The 18,826-nt window shown below is 39.1% G+C and overlaps 2 protein-coding genes across 2 annotated transcripts; one reads left to right on the top strand and one right to left on the bottom strand.

The window, feature by feature from the left end:
- The first annotated feature begins 104 nt into the window (after nt 1–104).
- steap4 (STEAP family member 4) lies at nt 105–11,278 on the top strand. Its single transcript, XM_073485368.1, has 9 exons — nt 105–311; nt 392–499; nt 3,025–3,095; nt 3,605–3,689; nt 6,968–7,246; nt 7,334–7,428; nt 7,535–7,688; nt 7,797–7,967; nt 9,594–11,278. Exons 1-9 carry the CDS (start codon nt 105–107, stop codon nt 9,849–9,851), a joined length of 1,428 nt encoding a protein of 475 aa, XP_073341469.1. The 3' UTR covers nt 9,852–11,278.
- Nucleotides 11,279–16,200: 4,922 nt separating this feature from the next.
- LOC141012371 (C-reactive protein-like) lies at nt 16,201–18,224 on the bottom strand. Its single transcript, XM_073485832.1, has 4 exons — nt 18,170–18,224; nt 16,955–17,057; nt 16,572–16,863; nt 16,201–16,419 (listed from the first exon to the last, which is right to left on the bottom strand). The coding sequence occupies exons 1-4, from the start codon at nt 18,222–18,224 to the stop codon at nt 16,201–16,203; spliced, it is 669 nt and encodes a 222-aa protein (XP_073341933.1).
- Nucleotides 18,225–18,826: the final 602 nt, after the last annotated feature.

Raw genomic sequence — 18,826 nt, forward strand, 5'->3', positions numbered from 1 at the left:
AGGGTTAAAAATCTGAAGACAATCAGGGAGGGGCGGTGTACAGGTCAGATTCCACAGCAGTATAACTACACAGCAGGGAGCACTGACCAAGTCAGTCTGTGACCATGACAGGGCCGAGTGAAATGAGGCCAGAGAGCGTGTCGCTGCATCCTGTGGGCACAGCAGCTGCCCCTGTGCCAGAGCTGCTGTGTATCTTCGGGACGGGAGACTTGGGGCGCTCTCTAGGCCTGCGTCTGCTCCAGTCTGGCTACAGGGTGGTGTACGGCAGCCGCAGACCTCACAGCTGTGGCCCCCTGCCTCAGGGTGCTCAGGTACAACACATGGCATGACACAACACTCGGAGACTTTCAAGAAAAGGAATGATAATTTTGCTCATGTGTCTTTCTTAAAGGTGATGACCCACGCAGCAGCCGCAAAGTCAGCCAGTCTGATCTTTGTCTGTGTTCACAGAGAACACTATGAATTCCTGGAGACCCTCGCACCTCATCTCGAAGGAAAGGTGAATATACAATCTGTCACAATAAGATACATAAAATCTTGAGCATTTGCAGGAAGCAAATCAGGAAGGTGAGAACTAAGCTTACAAAGTTAGAGAATATTTTTTAGATCTTCCACAACTGTGAATCTATCGACGATCAAGCAAAATGTTTGCTCTCAGTGAACTCTGTTCTGTGAATTATGTGATAAGTGGCTTGTAAACAATGATTAACAAGCATTGTAGATAAATTATTATCTACATACCAGCTACTACATTTTATCCCTGTTGTGAAATAGTTACAAAACTTCAGTTAATGTAAGATAATCATGGAGTAATACTGAAGCATTCTCAATAACAGCTCACAGTGACTCATTTTGGGGGACAACAAAATTAGTAACACGCATACTAAAGAAGCAGTGATATGTTTTTTGGTTGTGTACGGAAACCCTAAAAGGTCAAATATATTATTTCCTCTGTTTTCCTGTGATAACGACCTCAATTTCATTTGTTTTTTCAAGATCACGAGTTATTTATGTCATTATTACAAGATAACAATGTTGTTTTCCCAAGATAACCACTCGTGAGAAAGCGTGGACCATTACATACACAATACAAAGTTGCTACGCTTGTTAGAATGCCGTGTATGCATGCTGGCATGGCACTGCTTATCAAATAGACGTTAATGAATAGGAGGGAAGAATCTTTTGCTTAATTGTGACAATGGATTAATTAACCTCATTATCTCAGGAAAGAACGCTTGTTATTTCATATAATGACTTAAATAACTTGTGATTTAGAGAAAACAAATCAAATGTATAATGTGATAAAATTATTGAAATAATATGATCCACCCATGACTGTTTAGGCCTTCCACCCACCCTTATACGCTATTGCCTGATACATCAGTATCAACTAAGTCAGTGATTCCTACTCTGTTTCAGATCATCAGCCTACTCATCACGGGTCAGATTACTGAAATGTAGTCAGTTACTGAATCAAAATAACATATCAATTCTTGTGATTAGTAATGTAATCCACTGGATTACGAAAAAAGTAATCTGATCGGAATACTTTTGAATTACTTCAAAATCAAACACTGAAAAAATATTGCACCTTGAAACAAATAGATGGACAGCTACAGGAAACTGAGCTCCACAAATCGTCTTTTTTCTCTTTAAACATATCGCAATGCTTTTTGTATTTTTAGCATTTACACTGGTCAAATCAAATTACCCTGACAAAAACAGTAGCGTGCTTTTCATGAGTTAATAGAACATTGGTTTTCATGAAAAGTTTTTATAGGCTTAATACCAAATGTAATCAAGTAATCTACATTATAACAATGTGACTTTAAAATGATGATTTTATGGTTGCTACTTTTTTATAATCTGATTACATAATCTTGATTACATGTGATCCGTTACTACCCAAACCTGCGCATTACATATTGCGTGCGTCGCTTACTTTTTAGAATATTCACCAAAGAATGAATCTCTCTCAGATTAAACAAAGGCTTAAACAGGTTTAAGTATCCAGTGTTCAACAAGAAGCCAAAAATAAGTCAGAAAAATTACTTATCTTGTGTATTGGAGGTACATTATGTCTTTAAATCACCCTTCAAGATTATCATGAGATCTCTGGAGGGGCCAGAGAAGTAAGTTGTCAGTATGCAGATTAGCAGGTAAGAACTAACACTGTGTCTAACAGCTTGTTCTCAAGTAATTTATTATTAACCACAATAAAATCCACGACTCAGATCAGGCTCATTAATTAATGCCCTTTCCTTCCACAGTTGTTCTACATCCTCCTGAGTAACTGTGGTGGATGTAGTGTTGTAACATGTGGTATTACACCAGAGTCTCTGAGACATTGCCATTGTTAGGGCTACTTCAAAAGTTAGGAATTACACATCAGTCCTTGTCCATCATAAAATCAATGTGCATATTTTCCTGTAGCACAAGTTGTACTACTGTGTTCACTTGTAATTGAAACACCTTAAATCTCTTAAAGGCGGAGTTATGATATTAAAGGCAAATCAATGTGGGTCAAGTAAACAACTTATAATGATCAACATGGGAAACCAAGATTTAAACATTTCAGCACTTCAAAAAAATAAAACCAGAGTCTTAAAAAGTAAAAAGTAAAACGCACACAGACTCACAAGGTGACAAAATTAGTAGCGACGTTGCCGTGGCTGGTAGTTACTCTGTTTGTAATCAAACACTGAAGTGAATGTACTCCACTTTTCTCTGTTACTCTAAAAGGTCATGTGGTTACAGTGATGGCTCAGCTTGTAAAGCAAGCTAAGGCATTACTGTAGTCACATTGTAATCCCCGGACACTGTGCATAATCAGCATTTTTGGAGTCAGGAGTGTAATGAGCTCAATTCTGTTCACAACTTTATCACAAATTCTGAATTACTCAACATTCTCCCTTCATTTTAATAGGAATACGTGTGAGATAAGATAAGAGTTAATTGAATAGATTAAACCACTTTTATCTTTTGTTTCCTCTCCTCTGTCGATGCTGATGGTTTGACTACAAGGTGCTGGTGGACCTCAGCAACAACCTGAAGAAAGACATGTACCAAGATGCCAACGGCGCCTACCTGCAGAGGTACCAGACTCTTGTAAACGCATTACAGAATGTAACTAATTACATTTAGTCAAGTACTTTACTGAAGCACAATGTTGAGGTATTTGTACTTTAGTATTTCCATTTTCTGCTTCTTTATACTTGCACTCCACATACAATTTTCCCGTACTCATAAATGTAATGTTTGTATTTTTGTCATCGTTCATCAACGTTTCTCGAGAAAAAATCCTGGTTTACATGTCAGCGATCACTTTCCACCAGTGGAGGCAATTTTGTCTGAATGCTGGATGTATTTTTAGGAAAGGGCCTAAACACCACTTACAGCATGAGACATCAAAACTCTCAACTGAATCTGAAGGAAATGAAAAGGTTTGCGAGGTTGCAGCTCCCTCGGCATAACGGCCCGCTGAGCGTCTATTCTGTTCAAGTGGAAACATTGATTCTCACCATTTTGAGACCCTTCCTGCCCCCGTCTGTGCATTTGTAGACAGAAACAATAGCTACTGAAGTCCTTGTTGTGTGTTCTTCAGACTGGTCCCTGGAGCTGCTGTGGTGAAAGGCCTTAACACGCTGTCTGCCTGGGCCCTGCAAAATGGACTTCTGGCAGGAAAACAGGTGAGAGTGGAAGTGGAAATAAGGAATCTGTTAAAAGATGTCAGTGGGATCAAGGCGAAAAACAGAGCCAGGGAGCTTCCGAGCCTTAAGGAAGGCTTTGGTTGACGAGAGCAAGGATACAAAGACAGAGCAGGAACAGGAGGAAAGATTACCAACTTGATCTTTTCACGATGAGGCATGAGTCAACAATAACTGCTTTCATCATTTCCTGGATTACAATGGCATAAGTGGCTCTCAGACTTATTAATAACATCAGATGAAGGCTTTGGCATACGTCGTGCAAAATGTAGGAATTGATTTCTTTTGTGTTTGCCGCAGATGATTGATTTTGCCGTCTTTCCATAACAATGCAAGAGGAAAAGGAGGACAGCGCATAAACATGCAAACAAACAAACGCACTTTATGATGTTACAAAGTAGAAAGACCAGTGTTTATTGCAGCTTCCGTTTCGCAGCTACAAAGAGCAACACAAACATGCTGGAACCTCTGGAGACCAAACCTGAATCTGCCTCGAATCCTCTTCAACACAAACAACCCCCCCACCCCAACCTTACTACACACACACACACACACACACACACCACTGCAGTGCTCTATTTTCTTTGAAAACAGGTAGCTGCGAGAGTTTGAATGTGTCTTTATCAGTGCACATGTAGGTACAGTATCTATCCACGCACATGCTTGTAAGTGTGTACTATTCCCCGGCCAGCAATTTGATTAGATCCACAGCGGGGCAGTGCCTCTGTCACATTTACATTCAGATGGAGATTTAGTCTGTCGGCCAGCCCCTGCTGTTCCTGGTGCAGTAATGTAGGGAGACATGGCTGGCTGCCCGGTCCACTTATACACACACCTGGGGGAAAACTGCTCAATCCTACTGACTCCACTATATGCCTGTCAAACTACTCTCTCCCTCTCTCTCTACCTCTCTTCCTTTGTATGATTCGGTTTTCTTCCCCCCCTTACAAACAACTTAATCGTCTTATCACAGAGCCGTGAGTGTGGTAATAAGCTTCAGCACGGTGAGATCTAGAAATGGGATTACATACTGAGCGGCATATGTATATAGAGTATGTCTTTACACAGTCGTACACTTCCAGAGGCTTCTTCTCAAAATCACTGAAACAGCACTGTGGAGATCAACAAACAAACAACAAGGGTAATTCTGTAGACAAACACTCATGCGCTACATGTTCCAAACAGGGCTGGTGAGTCATCTAACAATAATCTGAGGGTAATTATTAGCAACTAGAAAATAAAAGCTGATCAGAATGCAGCCAGTGGAAAATATTTCTGTTTATTATTATTATTATTGTTATTATTATTATTCTGAGGCACTTTTGTGGAAAAGATGTGCTTGTTTTTTTAAGGACTGACTGCTAGACTTCATAATTGCAGTTATAGCAATAGCAATTATAGTAAGATGCACAAGTACTTGCTGGTAGTTTAAGATTTTTAGAGACAGTGCTTCCCGCACAAAAATAGTTTTTGCCTGCATGATATATAAAAATCTAATATTAAAGATAAGCAGCGATGTAAAGTATCAAGTATAAGTAAATGTACTAAAGTACTATACTTAGGGTAACCACCAATGTTTAACTTTAAGGTTAGTATACAGGTCTTGGAGAGTTCTCCTGCAAATATTTAAAAAAAAGTAGTATAAAGCCTTTTGTGTCTCTGCAGGAAGCTGCATGTAATCTAAAAACAAATACCTCCAGTGATGTCACTAAGTGGCTAAGTTGCATTGTGGGTAATCTAGGCCCCATGTTTTGAAAAGAAGTCCACTGGTCTAGCATTGCACTCCTATAACATTGTTGGACTCATTATGGACAATTTAAAACAAACAGCAGAGCAGAACCAGAGATATCACCTTTTTTCTTATAGCATTCTTCTTCCTTTTTCAAAACCTGGTGCCTACATTACCCACAATGCAACTGAGTGACATCACTGGAGACATTTATCAGATTACTTGCAGCGTCCTCTGGAGCCACAAAGGGCTTTATACTACTTTTATCACATATGCCGTACTACTCCCCAAGACCTGTAAACACATGTTAATGTGTAAAATTAGTGGAGTTACCCTTTAAGTACAATTTTTGCAGTTTACCGGAGTATTTCCATTTCATGTTCCTTTATCCTTCCACTCTTCTCTTCTACCTTTTGAACAATAGATAATATAACAAACCTTTCAATTATAACACATTGTTAAAGACTAAACCAGTGGTTCCAACCTTTTTGGCTTCTGACCCCTTACAATAAAAATATAGCAGTGTGTAGTCAGCGTCACACTTCAGATGTCTATGAGTTAACAGCTCCACCAAATTGTGATTTTTCCCTTGAAACTTCTCACATGGTTTCATTTCGGTAAATGTTCAAACAATCCAATATCTTACCAAAATATCAAAGATTAGAGAAAAAGTTTTTTCTTATCAGAACTGTGCTTTTTCTTCTCTCCTCTCCCATTTATCATCTCATGACCCCTCAGATTTATCTGGTGTCCCCAAACGGTATATCAAGTAGTTTGAACGAGAACAATCTAATGATATCACTTATAAGAATACATATATCAGAAATACCAAACCAGTTCTTTTAGTTTAATACTTAAACTACATGTTGCTATGTACTTTTCCTTTATTAGGATTTTTCAGTCAGGACTTTTTCTTGTAACTAAGTATTTTTATATTGGCTTCTTCTTGATCTGAATACTTCTTCCACATGCAAAGATACGTTTGGCAATATTTCTCCTTGTCAACAAATCCCATGTGAAAAAACGAAACCTCACAATGAGCTTATCCCAATACGCCATAGCCTGAGATAGCTTATTCTTCTGTGCAATAGACCTCCAAACTATCAAAAACACACCAATGGGTCATGCTGTTGGACTGGGAGATATGTTCTTTCATTGCGATGAACGTGGGCACTGTAGATTATTTTTAATCAGTCCCACACACATCGTTCTGCAACTGTAATTACTCGCTAGCGCACCAAATCTGCGGCTGAAAATACTTCATAACAAATACACTGTTTTCTCTTGTTTGAACATGTTTGCTAAAACCTACCATGCCCAGGTTTTTAAGGAAATTATTCAACCTTAAAAAAATATAAGTATAAGTATATTTGTGTCTTGGGGCTGAGTGGCACAGTTTTAAGAAGATGGAAAATATTGCAAGATGGGCTAACTCTTTGTTGGTTGTCATGGTATTTGATCCTTATGATGAGAAAACCTATGACTATACTGCAGGCCAGTTTCAAAAATAACCCACTCCTCTGTGTTCCAGGTGTTCCTCTGTGGGAACAGTGCGGAAGCAAAGCGGGCAGTAGCTGAGATGGCAACCAAGCTGGGCCTCACTGTTTCAGACAAAGGGTCTCTGTCAGCAGCCAGAGAGCTGGAGGACTTCCCCCTGCGGCTTTTCCCAGAGTGGAGGCTGCCGCTGAGCGTGGCCCTCGGCCTCATCACCTTCTTCTTCTTCTATTTGCTCATTAGAGATGTCATCTATGCATACGTTGAACAGGGGAAAGACATCTCCTACAGAATCATGGTATCCCTGGCCAACAAGGTAAAGATTTGCCCCTCTTCTCGCTTAGTGTTGTGTAGATGGTATGTTGATGATGATGTGTTTTGTGTTTATGCTCCAATCTTCTAGGTGTTTCCAATAGTGTCTCTCATCATGCTGGCTCTGTGTTACCTGCCTGGCTGCATAGCTGCCTTCCTTCAGCTCTACAGAGGGACCAAGTACAGGTCAGACTTCAAACTAAGACAGAAAATACTCACTAACTGTGCTATTTGTTGCAAAAGGTGTATCATTATTGACTGTAAGTGTTGAGCTCACCTTTGCATTTTCCAGGCGTTTCCCCAATTGGCTTGACCGCTGGATGTTGTGCAGAAAGCAGATGGGTCTGGTTGCACTGGGCCTTGCTTTGCTCCATGTCATCCATACATTCATCATTCCTATTCGCTATTCCGTCAGACACAAAATCATCTCGGGTGTGGTGAATGAGGTACAGCAGGCTGGTTCAAACCCTGCAGTGTTTCTACAATCCTGTACATAGAGGCACTTGGTATTGAGAGTCACCATACTTACAGTGCTGTCTCTCTGTCTTTCTCAGATGAAGAACAATAAAACCACCCCGTTTGACTTTGATAATACAGAAGCATGGGGCACAGACTCATTCTATGTGCTGGGAGTCATGGGCTTCTTCCTTTATGTCCTGCTAGGACTAACATCCTTGCCTTCTGTGGGAGGCACTCTCAGCTGGAGAGAGTTCAGCTTCATTCAGGTCAGAGCACAGCTGGAAATGTACAGTCCTTTAAGTGCATGTGTAAGCGTGGGTGTGTACGCGCCTGTGTTCACCTTTATGCCTATAGAACGTATCAGTCAGGTGCTTACTATCAGTAAAAAACGTGCCTTTATGATAATCTATATTTGGAGTGTCCAAGTTTTCATCAGAGTTATTAAAGTGTTGTAAAAGCAATATGTCACTGGCAGTCAGGTCCCCGGTGCCTAGTTAACTAAGTTCCCAGCAGAGGCACACAAAGAGAGAGAGCCTGGCTGACTTTAGCCCAGGATTTAAATGTTAAGTTATTCATTAAATAGAATTATGATACCCGGTATAATCCCGTAGGAGGAGATTGTTTAATACAGGTCACAGGTCCATTTGTGTAAAGGTCAGGTCCATAGGTAGACCTCAGATAGGGAATGAGATTCAGAGATAGCGGTCTAGGTCAAGATAATCCTCATGATCTGGTGATAAGAGTCCTGAAAAACATACAATAAAAAGGTAACAATTTACATAATAGGGCTGTCAACAGAGGAGTGTACATTTTTCATTATACGTGTTAATGCTAACATCTGGAGTGAACTGCTGTTTTAAATTTGTTAAATATGATCCCTGATTATCATTATAGGGGCAGGGGTCATTGCTGCATAGCATTAATATGAATGTTTCCTTATTGTGTTGTTTGCACTTATTGTAAGTCACTGTGGATGAGAACATCAGCAGCCAAATGCTAATAATGTAAAATTAAACACGTTATCCAAGTAATTAACAGTAACCAGGCTTCAAAGGCCACTGGTGCTGCTAAACCAATTATTTATTCAGCTGTGAGACAATTTGCATCCTAAGCTATTTGTAACACTTGAAGATTCAACAAGAACAGAAAATAGTCTGACATTCATCTTTCAATCTATCAGAAAAATGCCACTGAGTTAACTTCAGCAAGTGTGACATCACCAAAAAAATCTTTTTTAAGTCACAGTGAATCACAGTGAATCTCTCATTCTTGAGCAAAATTTCAATTTGTGTTTGCTTAGCTTAACATAAAGACTGAATTCAGGACAAAAAAAAAAAAAATCTAACTTGACTCTGTCTGGTCACAGGTGAATGGTTACAGAATAATGATTCTTGGTTTTAAAATTGTAATCCTGTTAGTCATCCCCTTTTTTGCTGAATGTATCTGTAGTCTTATTACATCTTTTTTTTTTTCCTGTAACGTTACCAAAATACAGTTACCTCTTTTTTGTGTCCTGATTACATAATCCTGTTACATGCATTCTGTACATTTCAATTGGAACATTTTACACCAAAATTAGCACCTTTATTCAGGTGTTTCTGCTGATAAATACCCAGAGTCATTGTAGACGGCCGATTGTACCCTCTCCCACAGAAGACAAGAGCCAAATGTGAAATGTCAGCCAAGTGTGAAAGGCATATATGTAAGTTAAAGAGGTGCTGATAGGCAGACTTTTTGTTTTCTCCTGTTTCCTTTCATGCTACACTAAGCTAACCAGGTTAGCTACATATTTACTGATGAGACACGAGAGTGGTATCAATCTTCATGGCAAGAAAACCCATATGCATATTTCCTAAAATGTCTAAAATACTTTTTTTTTTTTTTTTTCTCAGTCGAAGCTGGGCCATCTGACCCTGATGATATGCACAGCACATGGCTACCTTTACGGCTGGGACAAATTTCTTCGTGCCTCTACCTACAAATGGTACACACCTCCTGGCTACATGCTGTGTCTGATTGTGCCTTCTGTGGTGCTGGTGCTCAAGGCGCTGCTCCTCTTCCCCTGCGTGGACCGAACCCTTACCCGCATTCGACAGGGCTGGGAGAGGAACCCGCCAATGGAAGAGATGAATAAGGCCAGCAACCTGTGAACTGACCTCTGATGACATGGTGGTTGCTGATTATTGAGGGCTTGATTCACTCATTATTTTGAGAGAAAAAACCCAGCTGTACATAACTATTTATTCTAAAAATGCAGACGATCCTAACCTGAAAAATATTTAAATAGGATTTGCAATATTTTATGTTTTGATTAATTAAAATGTATTTTAGTAGACAAGCTATTACTTTTCTAAAATATCTAGTGTTTGGAACAAATCTCTTTACGTTCAGGTTCATATGTAAAATGAGTAAGACATGACCAAAAAACACATATCCAAAGATAGTTTTGTCCATGCTCTGCTGGTTTGTGATTGTGTCCTTTGATTAGTTAGCTCTGCCTGCTCTCAACTGTCTAATAGCCAAAAAAAAAAAAAAAAAAGTATAGTTTATTGCAGCCAAATGGACAGGTCTCCATGGATATAAATGTTTTTAATGTCTATTTCCCCTGAGCTTTGATTTCATGTTTGTGCTGTATCTTTTCACAGAATGTGGTGAAAAATAGATTGATATCCCCTGCTGCAATCCATTGTTTTGATAAACATAGGCAACAGTTTCCGCTTTCCTCTCTCCTTTCCCTTCAAGTGGTGCGATTGCATCCCTGAGGTTGCTCTCTTTTTTCAAGATGTTATTGATCTCCCTGTTTTCTAACACAAATACCTCGCTGCCCAAACCTGCCTGCCTCTCAAGGGCATGCAAACGTGCACAGCCACCCACTTACTCCGCCCTTACATATGCACGTACGCAACGTAAAGGAGAGTGAGGTTAAGCTAATTATATTACCACATGCCGAGTCGATGCACTCAGATGTACACAAACAAGTGCCAACACCGCAGATCACAGATTTGATAGCCAAAAGCAGACTCGGGAGGCAGAGCAGGTGTGATGAAAACAGTCTTTAACTAGATCTGAAACAGGGTTATAGTTAGCAACAAATTCAGAGGGTTAAAAAGGAGGCGGAACAGAGTGTAGGCTGTATAACGAAGCCAGCATAGACAGTAGGCAAACACTGGCCATGAGCTGCCTTCAATACACACTGATGTTGTGTTCCAGTAAAAACTGGAGGTTAATATTTCCTAGTTAAAAATTCAAACTTCTGACCTCCAAGCAAACAATAAACATGGCTGACCAAGATAAACTGATGTTTCTTTGGCACAAACAATTGAACTCCAGGCAGTGCAGCCTCCTCCTTGCATATATAAACAAAACAGAAGGAAAAATGACGCATGAGGTGACATTGAGAAATCGTGGGTAAAGACACAGATCATGGGCGGCAGGATTCATCTGTGAAATTTGTACACTTGGATGTCGCATGAAAGGTGACACTGATATTTTGCAACAAAGAAATATTGACACTAAATAACTTGAAATGTATTGTACTATAAAGTTGTAAGAAAAGCAAATAAATATATACACTGTGCTTAATTGTATGAGATTTCATATTTCAGGATGTAAATGTGATTACCACAGAACATTGTATTAATGCTTATTTTTCTGTCATGAAAAGCTGCTCTTGAGGTTGTCTTGATGTTTTACTGTATTTTGTCTCTACAGTGGTTTCATTCAGAGAAATCCAAGGCTGTGCAGATATTCAACATCCACAAAAATGCACCTTGCAAACTGTTTACAAGTGAACTGTTAAAAGACCTGAATACACTGTTTTGAATCTAGGTTCTTAAATTGAAAAAGACAGCTTCCCAAAAATCTATTTAATGTAAATGGATTTCAACATGAAAAAGTTCTGCCTTATGTGAGGATTCAAAGAAAAATTAAGTCTTGTTGCCTGAAATAATTTTTTTCCTAATATGGTAAATTTTACATACTGTATTTTCATACAAATCAAGTCCAACTGTATAATGCCCCAGGATTGCACTTTAGACCACATAACTCGGCACAGTATGTGGCACATGCACCGTGGCCTGTGACAGATGCCATTACTATACGGTACTTTTATACTCGGAAACCTATCTAAATATTCCATTCGCTAGCCTATACCAATACTGTCATCTCAAAATACATTCTAACCCCCTTGCCATACATGCTGCCATTGTTGTGTGATGTCAGGGTAGATGTATTTTAGGGTTTCCACAGTGAGAATGTTTTCTCACCAAATAATAAGCTCTTGACAAAACCTTCAATACCGATAACACCAGGCTTTTTACAAGAAAAGAAACTGCAGAGCGCTGTCTTAATTTACTGCTAATGCAATCCGAACACTGCTGCAGCTTCGCAAAAAAAATCTGTGAGTTTAGCATGTACCACTGTCGTTCATTAAAAATGTGTCTTCAGTATGAAACAACAGTCTTTTCCAGGATTTGTTGAGCAGATCAGTTTGAGATATGTCAGGGAGCAGTTTTATACAGTCTATTTGAGTAACGTAAAAAGTAAAAATTGTTAGACGAGGAGCTGCAGGCGACAGGATGCACACCTCCAACTTCTCAGTGAATTAGCATTGGGTTGCAATCCAAAATATTGCCAAATAGATGCTTTTGCTTTTCACTTTGACAACAGAGGCAGAAACCAGAAGCAAGCCTAATGGATTTTTTGGTAGTAGGAGGTCAGAAATGTTTGAATTCCAAGTTGTATGGAACGCAGCATGATAGCACATCAGGAGCAGCTGGGTAGACAGGTGACTTGATCAGCAGAGGTGGGAAAGTCAATGGTGACTGCTGGTGGACAGGTGCAGAATGGCAGCTGTGGAAGAAGATGATATATTAGTTTATACAACACTAATCAGATGATCCAGAGGCAGAGGAGGGAAGAGAAGAGGGTGTAGCAGCTGTCGCCGTGACAGAGTCTGGTGCTACAAGAGGAATGCAGCGCCTTTTCTGCCCGGAGCAGAACAGTTTAGTCAGAAACATCCTGTTATCTCGCATCTAACGATATTATCTGCACACACAATCTGCAAACCCTCACAGCCTCTCGCATTGTATTATTCTCCTATTACCAAAGAACTGCTGTTGATTTTAGCCTATTTCCTGCTGTTGGGCTGTGTGCATGTGTGTGTGTGTATGTGTGTGTGTGTGTGTGTGTGTGTGTGTGTATGTGTGTGTGTGTGTGTGTGTGTGTGTGTGTGTGTGTGTGTGTGTGTATGTGCTGATGTAATGAGATAGAGTATTCCAATATTGCCCAGGGAACGAATTATGATGTAGCAATGTACAGAAAAGCCGTGAAACAAGCTAGCATACATTCATCATTTCCTCTCGTGTTTAATTTTGTACACCCGGGCTACCCTGACACACATAATAGGATTATGTGTGTCCAGCCATTAACGCTCACTTATATGAACATAAATAAACAGCAGAAATTGTGGCTAAAGACACAAATCATGGGCAGCATGATGTGAAATGTACACTTGCATGCTGAATGAAAGGTAACACTGATATTTTGTACCAAAGTGATCTTGACACTATTTAACTTGACATTTCTTGTACTGAAGAGTAAAAAGAATTCAAATACATATATACATTGTGGTTCATTGTATGAAATGTCTTCACTTATCTATTATGTGGTTTGTAGATTGTACATTTTTAACCTGTTAACCCGAGCAGAGCCATATTGGACTATTTTTTGAGCGCCTATGGTAACATATAAGTTAAATATATAGTTAGGTTAGGTAGCTGAAAAATTTTAAATGGCACAGATGGCGCCAAAATGTGCCAAAATGGCATTTGGCGATTCCGCCTGAGTACCCTTCACTCAAACCTCTCTAATTTTGTTCTGATTCACTTTATTAGCATAAAAGTGGCAGAGTCAATGTTCAGATGTTTTGCGATGGTTTGCTAGAGATTTGGAGCTGCAGCTGCAGCATGCATCAGGAATATTCATTCTAAAATTGTAAAAAAAAAATAAAAAAAAAAATCTTTCATTTATGCAGTGCGCCTAGTTAATTTACTCTGACCCAGTGACATATATACTTATACTTACACATCTGAACAAATATTTCAAGTGTTCCCTTTATTATGATACCTTGATTATTCAAATAGACCTTGTAGTTGCAGAGATACACTGCTAATTATCGAGCAGAGACCCAAAATAGAGGCTAGTTCTTCACAGGTTAAGACTGGTTACCACAGAACATTGTATTAATGCTTCTTTTTCTGTCAGGACAAGCTGCTCTTGAGGTTGTCTTGATGTTTTATCTCGTCTCTCCAGCAGTTTCATTCAGAGAAATCCAAGGGCTGTGCAGACATTCAACATTCACAACAAAGTGCCTCGCAAACTGTTTAAAAGTTGAATGTTAAAAGACCTAAATACTCTGTTTTGTTTCTAGGTTTTTTTCACTGAAAAAGAAAATCTATTTAATGGATTTCTACATGAAAATGTTCTGCTTTATGTGAGGGTTCAAAGAAGAATTGAGTCTTGTTGCCTGAAATAGATAAATACGTTTTTACTCATATGGTAAATTTTGATACAGTATTTTTAATACAGATCAAAAGTCTAACTCTAAAATGCCCCAGGATTGCACTTTAGACTGTATAACTCAGCACAGTATGGGGCATATGCACCATGGCCCAGGACATCAAGGGGGCAAATAGCATCCCAAGCAACCCAAGTGTTCCTTATTGTCTGGTGTGTTAGACTTTTACAATATGCACAAATTCTCAATCCTTCACTCTGTTGAGGTAAAAGTTACCCTCCATTACATCAGGAAGCAGCCAGCGTACCACAAGGGGCTTTTTCTGAGTTCTCACACAGCACATAATGCTTAATTGATTCAGCACGAATGTCAAAAGAGAGGTGGTTAAGGTGAGCAGTGGTACTGCTACAGCTCAGATCGTGCAGGCTAATTTATTGGGAAAATCTCTGGAGGTTTACAAGTAGCCTGAATGTTACATGACCTTCAGAGAAAAGAACTTGGCCAAAGACCAGTTGTCTCACTTGGTTATTGTTAATGAATCAAGCAGTACACCACACATATTGATGACAGAAAAGGCATTAGCCAGTTTATTTTAAAAAGAACCTGCAGACTGAAGAGCCCATGTACAATCACGAAAATCAGCACAAAACACTAGGTCATGTATACAAGGTCAGTGAGAGTGCATGTTCAAACTTCCTGAATAAGATGAAATCAATGAATTCACCTGCAGAGGTTTTTGGTCTTGTTTGTCTAAAGTAAAAGTAATGAAGAGAATTCATGAATGACACCATTTTGATATATAGAAAAAGGTTTAGCAGAAAGAACGAGATGGATAAAAAGTAATGAAAAGCCACAAAATGAGGAGGAATATACTTTTGTCACAAGCCACTGCTCCATCCAGGCATTAAACTTCCCAAGTCACATTGTTTCTAATATAAACTATTAAATCATAAAACATCATCTTGATTAATTGTTGATATAAGTGAACCCTGTCAAAACGCTGCAATGTACAATGAATGCAAAAGTGGCCTTTGTAACCCTTTTAGCAATTTACAAACAGAAAGATTTTTAGAATATGTAATTCAATTTTCAACTTTTCAATTATTTACTTTTTATATGGGGAAAAAACGACATAGATCCCATATCAGAGATTACTTTTTAACTATTGGTATTAAAAAGTGGATTTATCTTCACTCCTGTTTATCAACCTGACTGCAGCAGCGATCCACGGAGCTGACCTACGTTTGCAGGTCTTTATGTTCCATAATGTTGACTTCTGACTGGAGCTAGAGGGCAAATGAACTTCACTTCATGAACTACATTACAGAGAGGAGAGGGGAAAAGAAAAGAGAGAAGCAGAGTCTGTGGTGAGTAGGTGATTAATTTCACCTAGAATTTTCCTGAATTTAACCACATAGACTCGTTGTTTGCTAACGTTAGCTTACGGCTAGTGTACAATCTAAGTACTCTGGCTGTTTGGGGCAGATAAACAAAAAATAAAAAATATGTTTGTTGTCTATTATAAGAAGGTTTAAAGCACTGTCACATTAGTTATCTGCCATAGGTCTTCCAATTTGATTTTCACCTTGACCACCAATGGCCTTTGATTTATTTTCTTTTAGCAACCCAGATAGCAAAATTGTACCAGACACATTCATCCAGCCCACATACCGCGTGTAATGATGGCACTTGGGCCATCCACTCCTGTTTGCAAGACCAGAGCTACAAGCAGGCAAAACCATGGCCACATGTAAGCCAAGCGTGAACAGAAGAAACCAGAAATGGCCCAAATCTGGGCCACATCACCAGAATAGAAATTAACTGTGGCCAAGATTACACTGCAAAAATTACATTTTTTTTTAACTCCAAGCTGATTAAATCCACAAAGCAAAGCTATACATAACCACTGTTAAGGTCTGCAGGGTGTAAGCATCATACTCAAAAGAAAAGACCTTGCGTGGAGGTCTTACTTTAGCGTGGCTTTAGTAACAGGGTAATTGTTTATTTTCTATCAGCACTCTTCCGGTGGTCTGGAACTCCAGCGCCCTCCAGTTGAGCACGTTCCCTGGGGAGAAGTTTCGGTCATCCACGTAGCGCTGGATCTCACAGGATGAGAGGGCGTAGTCCCACATGTGGACATCAGTGATCATGCCAACGAAAGACTGCCTACGGTCAAACCCTCCACCGTAGGAGTCTTGCTCCTGTAGAGATTGCAAAGAGTTTGTAGAATGTTTGTATCTGCATCTATTCTGTACAACTTTTGATCTGAAATCATTACTTAACATACAATAATTCAAACGCAGCAATCTACTGAATTTTCTGTGATACTATAATGTTTAACAATTAAACTTACCTGTCCCAGGATAACAATGGGTCCAGTGATGTTTGATCCTCCAGTGAATTTCCTAATTGAGGGCTTCCCATCCAACCACAGCTGAACCAGACCAGACTCAGAGTCCCATGTGGAACAAATAGGATGCCACGTGTTTGGCTTGTAGTCCTGACCTCCAAATCTAGCACCATTATTCACGACATCAACACTAATTATATCATTTGCAGTTCCCTTGAATATCAGGAAGGCATTGTCACGAGAGGGTGTGGACACAGAGAAAAGGGCGTGGCTTCTGGCAAGGTCTGTAATGGACCTGTAAGCAAGGAAAGAAAAAAATGATCCAACATGATACTTAGATGATGATGCTTATGACAGTGGGTTCTTTTGTTGCACTTTAACACTACCTGAGACAGACAGTCACAGCATTGAAATCCTGCCCTGATGTTGTCAGTCTCACATTAGCTGTTTGGGTTTCTTCTGGGAAGGTGAACATTTTACCAGAGAGATCTACAAAAGAAAGAAAATAAGGGATAATAAAAATTATACATGCTTGAGAAAAGTACACATGTGGTAACTATCCTGAAACCTGCTGAATTTACAGACTTTGATGGTATACATGGAAGCACTGCTCCCCATATGGCCATTTAAGATTTCATGACAACTCTTGGTGGAAGATGACTAAACACATATTATTATTAAGAAGTTAAATAAAAAAGTTATTCTGTTTGGTTCTGTTCTTTTGCAAATAGAATAAGTAATTCATTGTTAAAAGTGGAAATACAACATAGTTTGATGTCAAGTCTGTCAATGAAACTAATGAATATCCAGTTGGAATATAATAAAACATTTAAATGTGCTACAAGTAACTTTAAACTGCCTATTAAACAGTCTCAATTTAATACTGATGCCTCTATATGAGCTATACATAAGCATAAGAGAGCATCAGCAAGACAAGGCTATTTCTGAATGATTTTTATAGTTATTTTTAAAGTCTGCAGAGTGCTGAGGATGAATTGAGGAGTCTCACAGCCTGAGGAAAGAAGCTTCTCTGTAGTCTGGTAGTACAGCATTAAAACAAAGTTTTAAAAGTGCCTTTTTTGACTATCATCATATTTTGATTGGGCTGATGAAATCGTGACCAGACGGTGCCGGTCCCACCAAATATTGCTGATTACACTGCGAACAGGAACCTTTCCCAAACAAAACTGAGGGAAAAACAACGTGTCGACAAAAAAAAATCACCACAGTCTGGCAACAAAGCAAGATTCACTGACATAATGACCCTGCCTTCTTTTTTAGGCTTCTTCGTTTGCATCTTGCTTTCATTAAAAGTGGTTCAACGGATTCTTCAGTGCATCTTTCTCTTCCTCTTTTGTGTCAGAGTTTGTAAGAAAAAAAAATCTTAGTTATCAAACTGTATAAAAGACATTTCAGTATGATGATAATGACAAGAGATGTACTCAACATTAGTAATTTCCTCAAACGTTTGGCTGATTTTTCCAGTTGTTTTATCACAATAACGTAGGAAAAAAGTTTTTTTTTCCAGAACACTGACAAACTGCACTCATACACATTTAACTTCATCGTAAATGTCCCTTTTTTTTCTTTTTTTTTTCTACCTTGAGGAGTTGCAGCACATGCTGTCAGCATCACCAGGAGAAGCAGAAAAGCCATCTGATAAAAAGACAAATAAACCAACAAAAATACTCACTTTAAATGCTTCTGTTATGTTGCTATTAAAACTAATAATAACCACCAGTGCTTCAAATTAATCTACTGATACCTGCCATCACCTTAAACAATATACAGTTCAATACAGACAAAAGTCACGTTAATGTACTCCATTTATCATTGGATATCATGTTGTATTCCTACCTTGAAGTCTGGATGTTTTGCACAACAGTGAGCAGGATTGCTGTTTTATACTCTTGTTGCTTCCTCGTTCCTGTTGGAGTGAAGACTTGTGTCCCATAATGCTTCATTGTGAATCGCACCCTTTTAACAGCCATTGTCATGGTATATGCTGTGGCAGCTTGTTTTGTTCTTGTTTCTTGGGCCAACTGGTTTATTCAGTTCATTCCACTCGGTATGTGGGCCGGATGAACGTGTCCGGTGCGGGCCTGATCTGCGCCACAACAATTTTGCTCTCTGGGAAGTCAATTTTATTTTGGTAGTAGTAAAAGTAGATCTTTCTTAATCAGGATTTAATGCTATAATGTGGCTGCATGTTGACCTTAAATTAAGTGAATTCCAGGGTATGCACAATAGTCTTATTT

Source organism: Pagrus major, chromosome 17 (genome assembly GCF_040436345.1).
Source record: "Pagrus major chromosome 17, Pma_NU_1.0".
Classification (NCBI taxonomy): Eukaryota; Metazoa; Chordata; class Actinopteri; order Spariformes; family Sparidae; genus Pagrus; species Pagrus major.

Coding starts and splice junctions, on each gene's coding strand:
- steap4 (XM_073485368.1), top strand. CDS start 105: ATGACAGGGCCGAGTGAAATGAGGCCAGAGAGCGTGTCGCTGCATCCT. Junction 312..391: donor CCCTGCCTCAGGGTGCTCAG/GTACAACACATG, acceptor TCTTTCTTAAAG/GTGATGACCCACGCAGCAGC. Junction 7,429..7,534: donor TACAGAGGGACCAAGTACAG/GTCAGACTTCAA, acceptor TGCATTTTCCAG/GCGTTTCCCCAATTGGCTTG.
- LOC141012371 (XM_073485832.1), bottom strand. CDS start 18,224: ATGGCTTTTCTGCTTCTCCTGGTGATGCTGACAGCATGTGCTGCAACT. Junction 16,864..16,954: donor GCTGTGACTGTCTGTCTCAG/GTAGTGTTAAAG, acceptor CCTTGCTTACAG/GTCCATTACAGACCTTGCCA. Junction 16,420..16,571: donor CCATTGTTATCCTGGGACAG/GTAAGTTTAATT, acceptor CAATCTCTACAG/GAGCAAGACTCCTACGGTGG.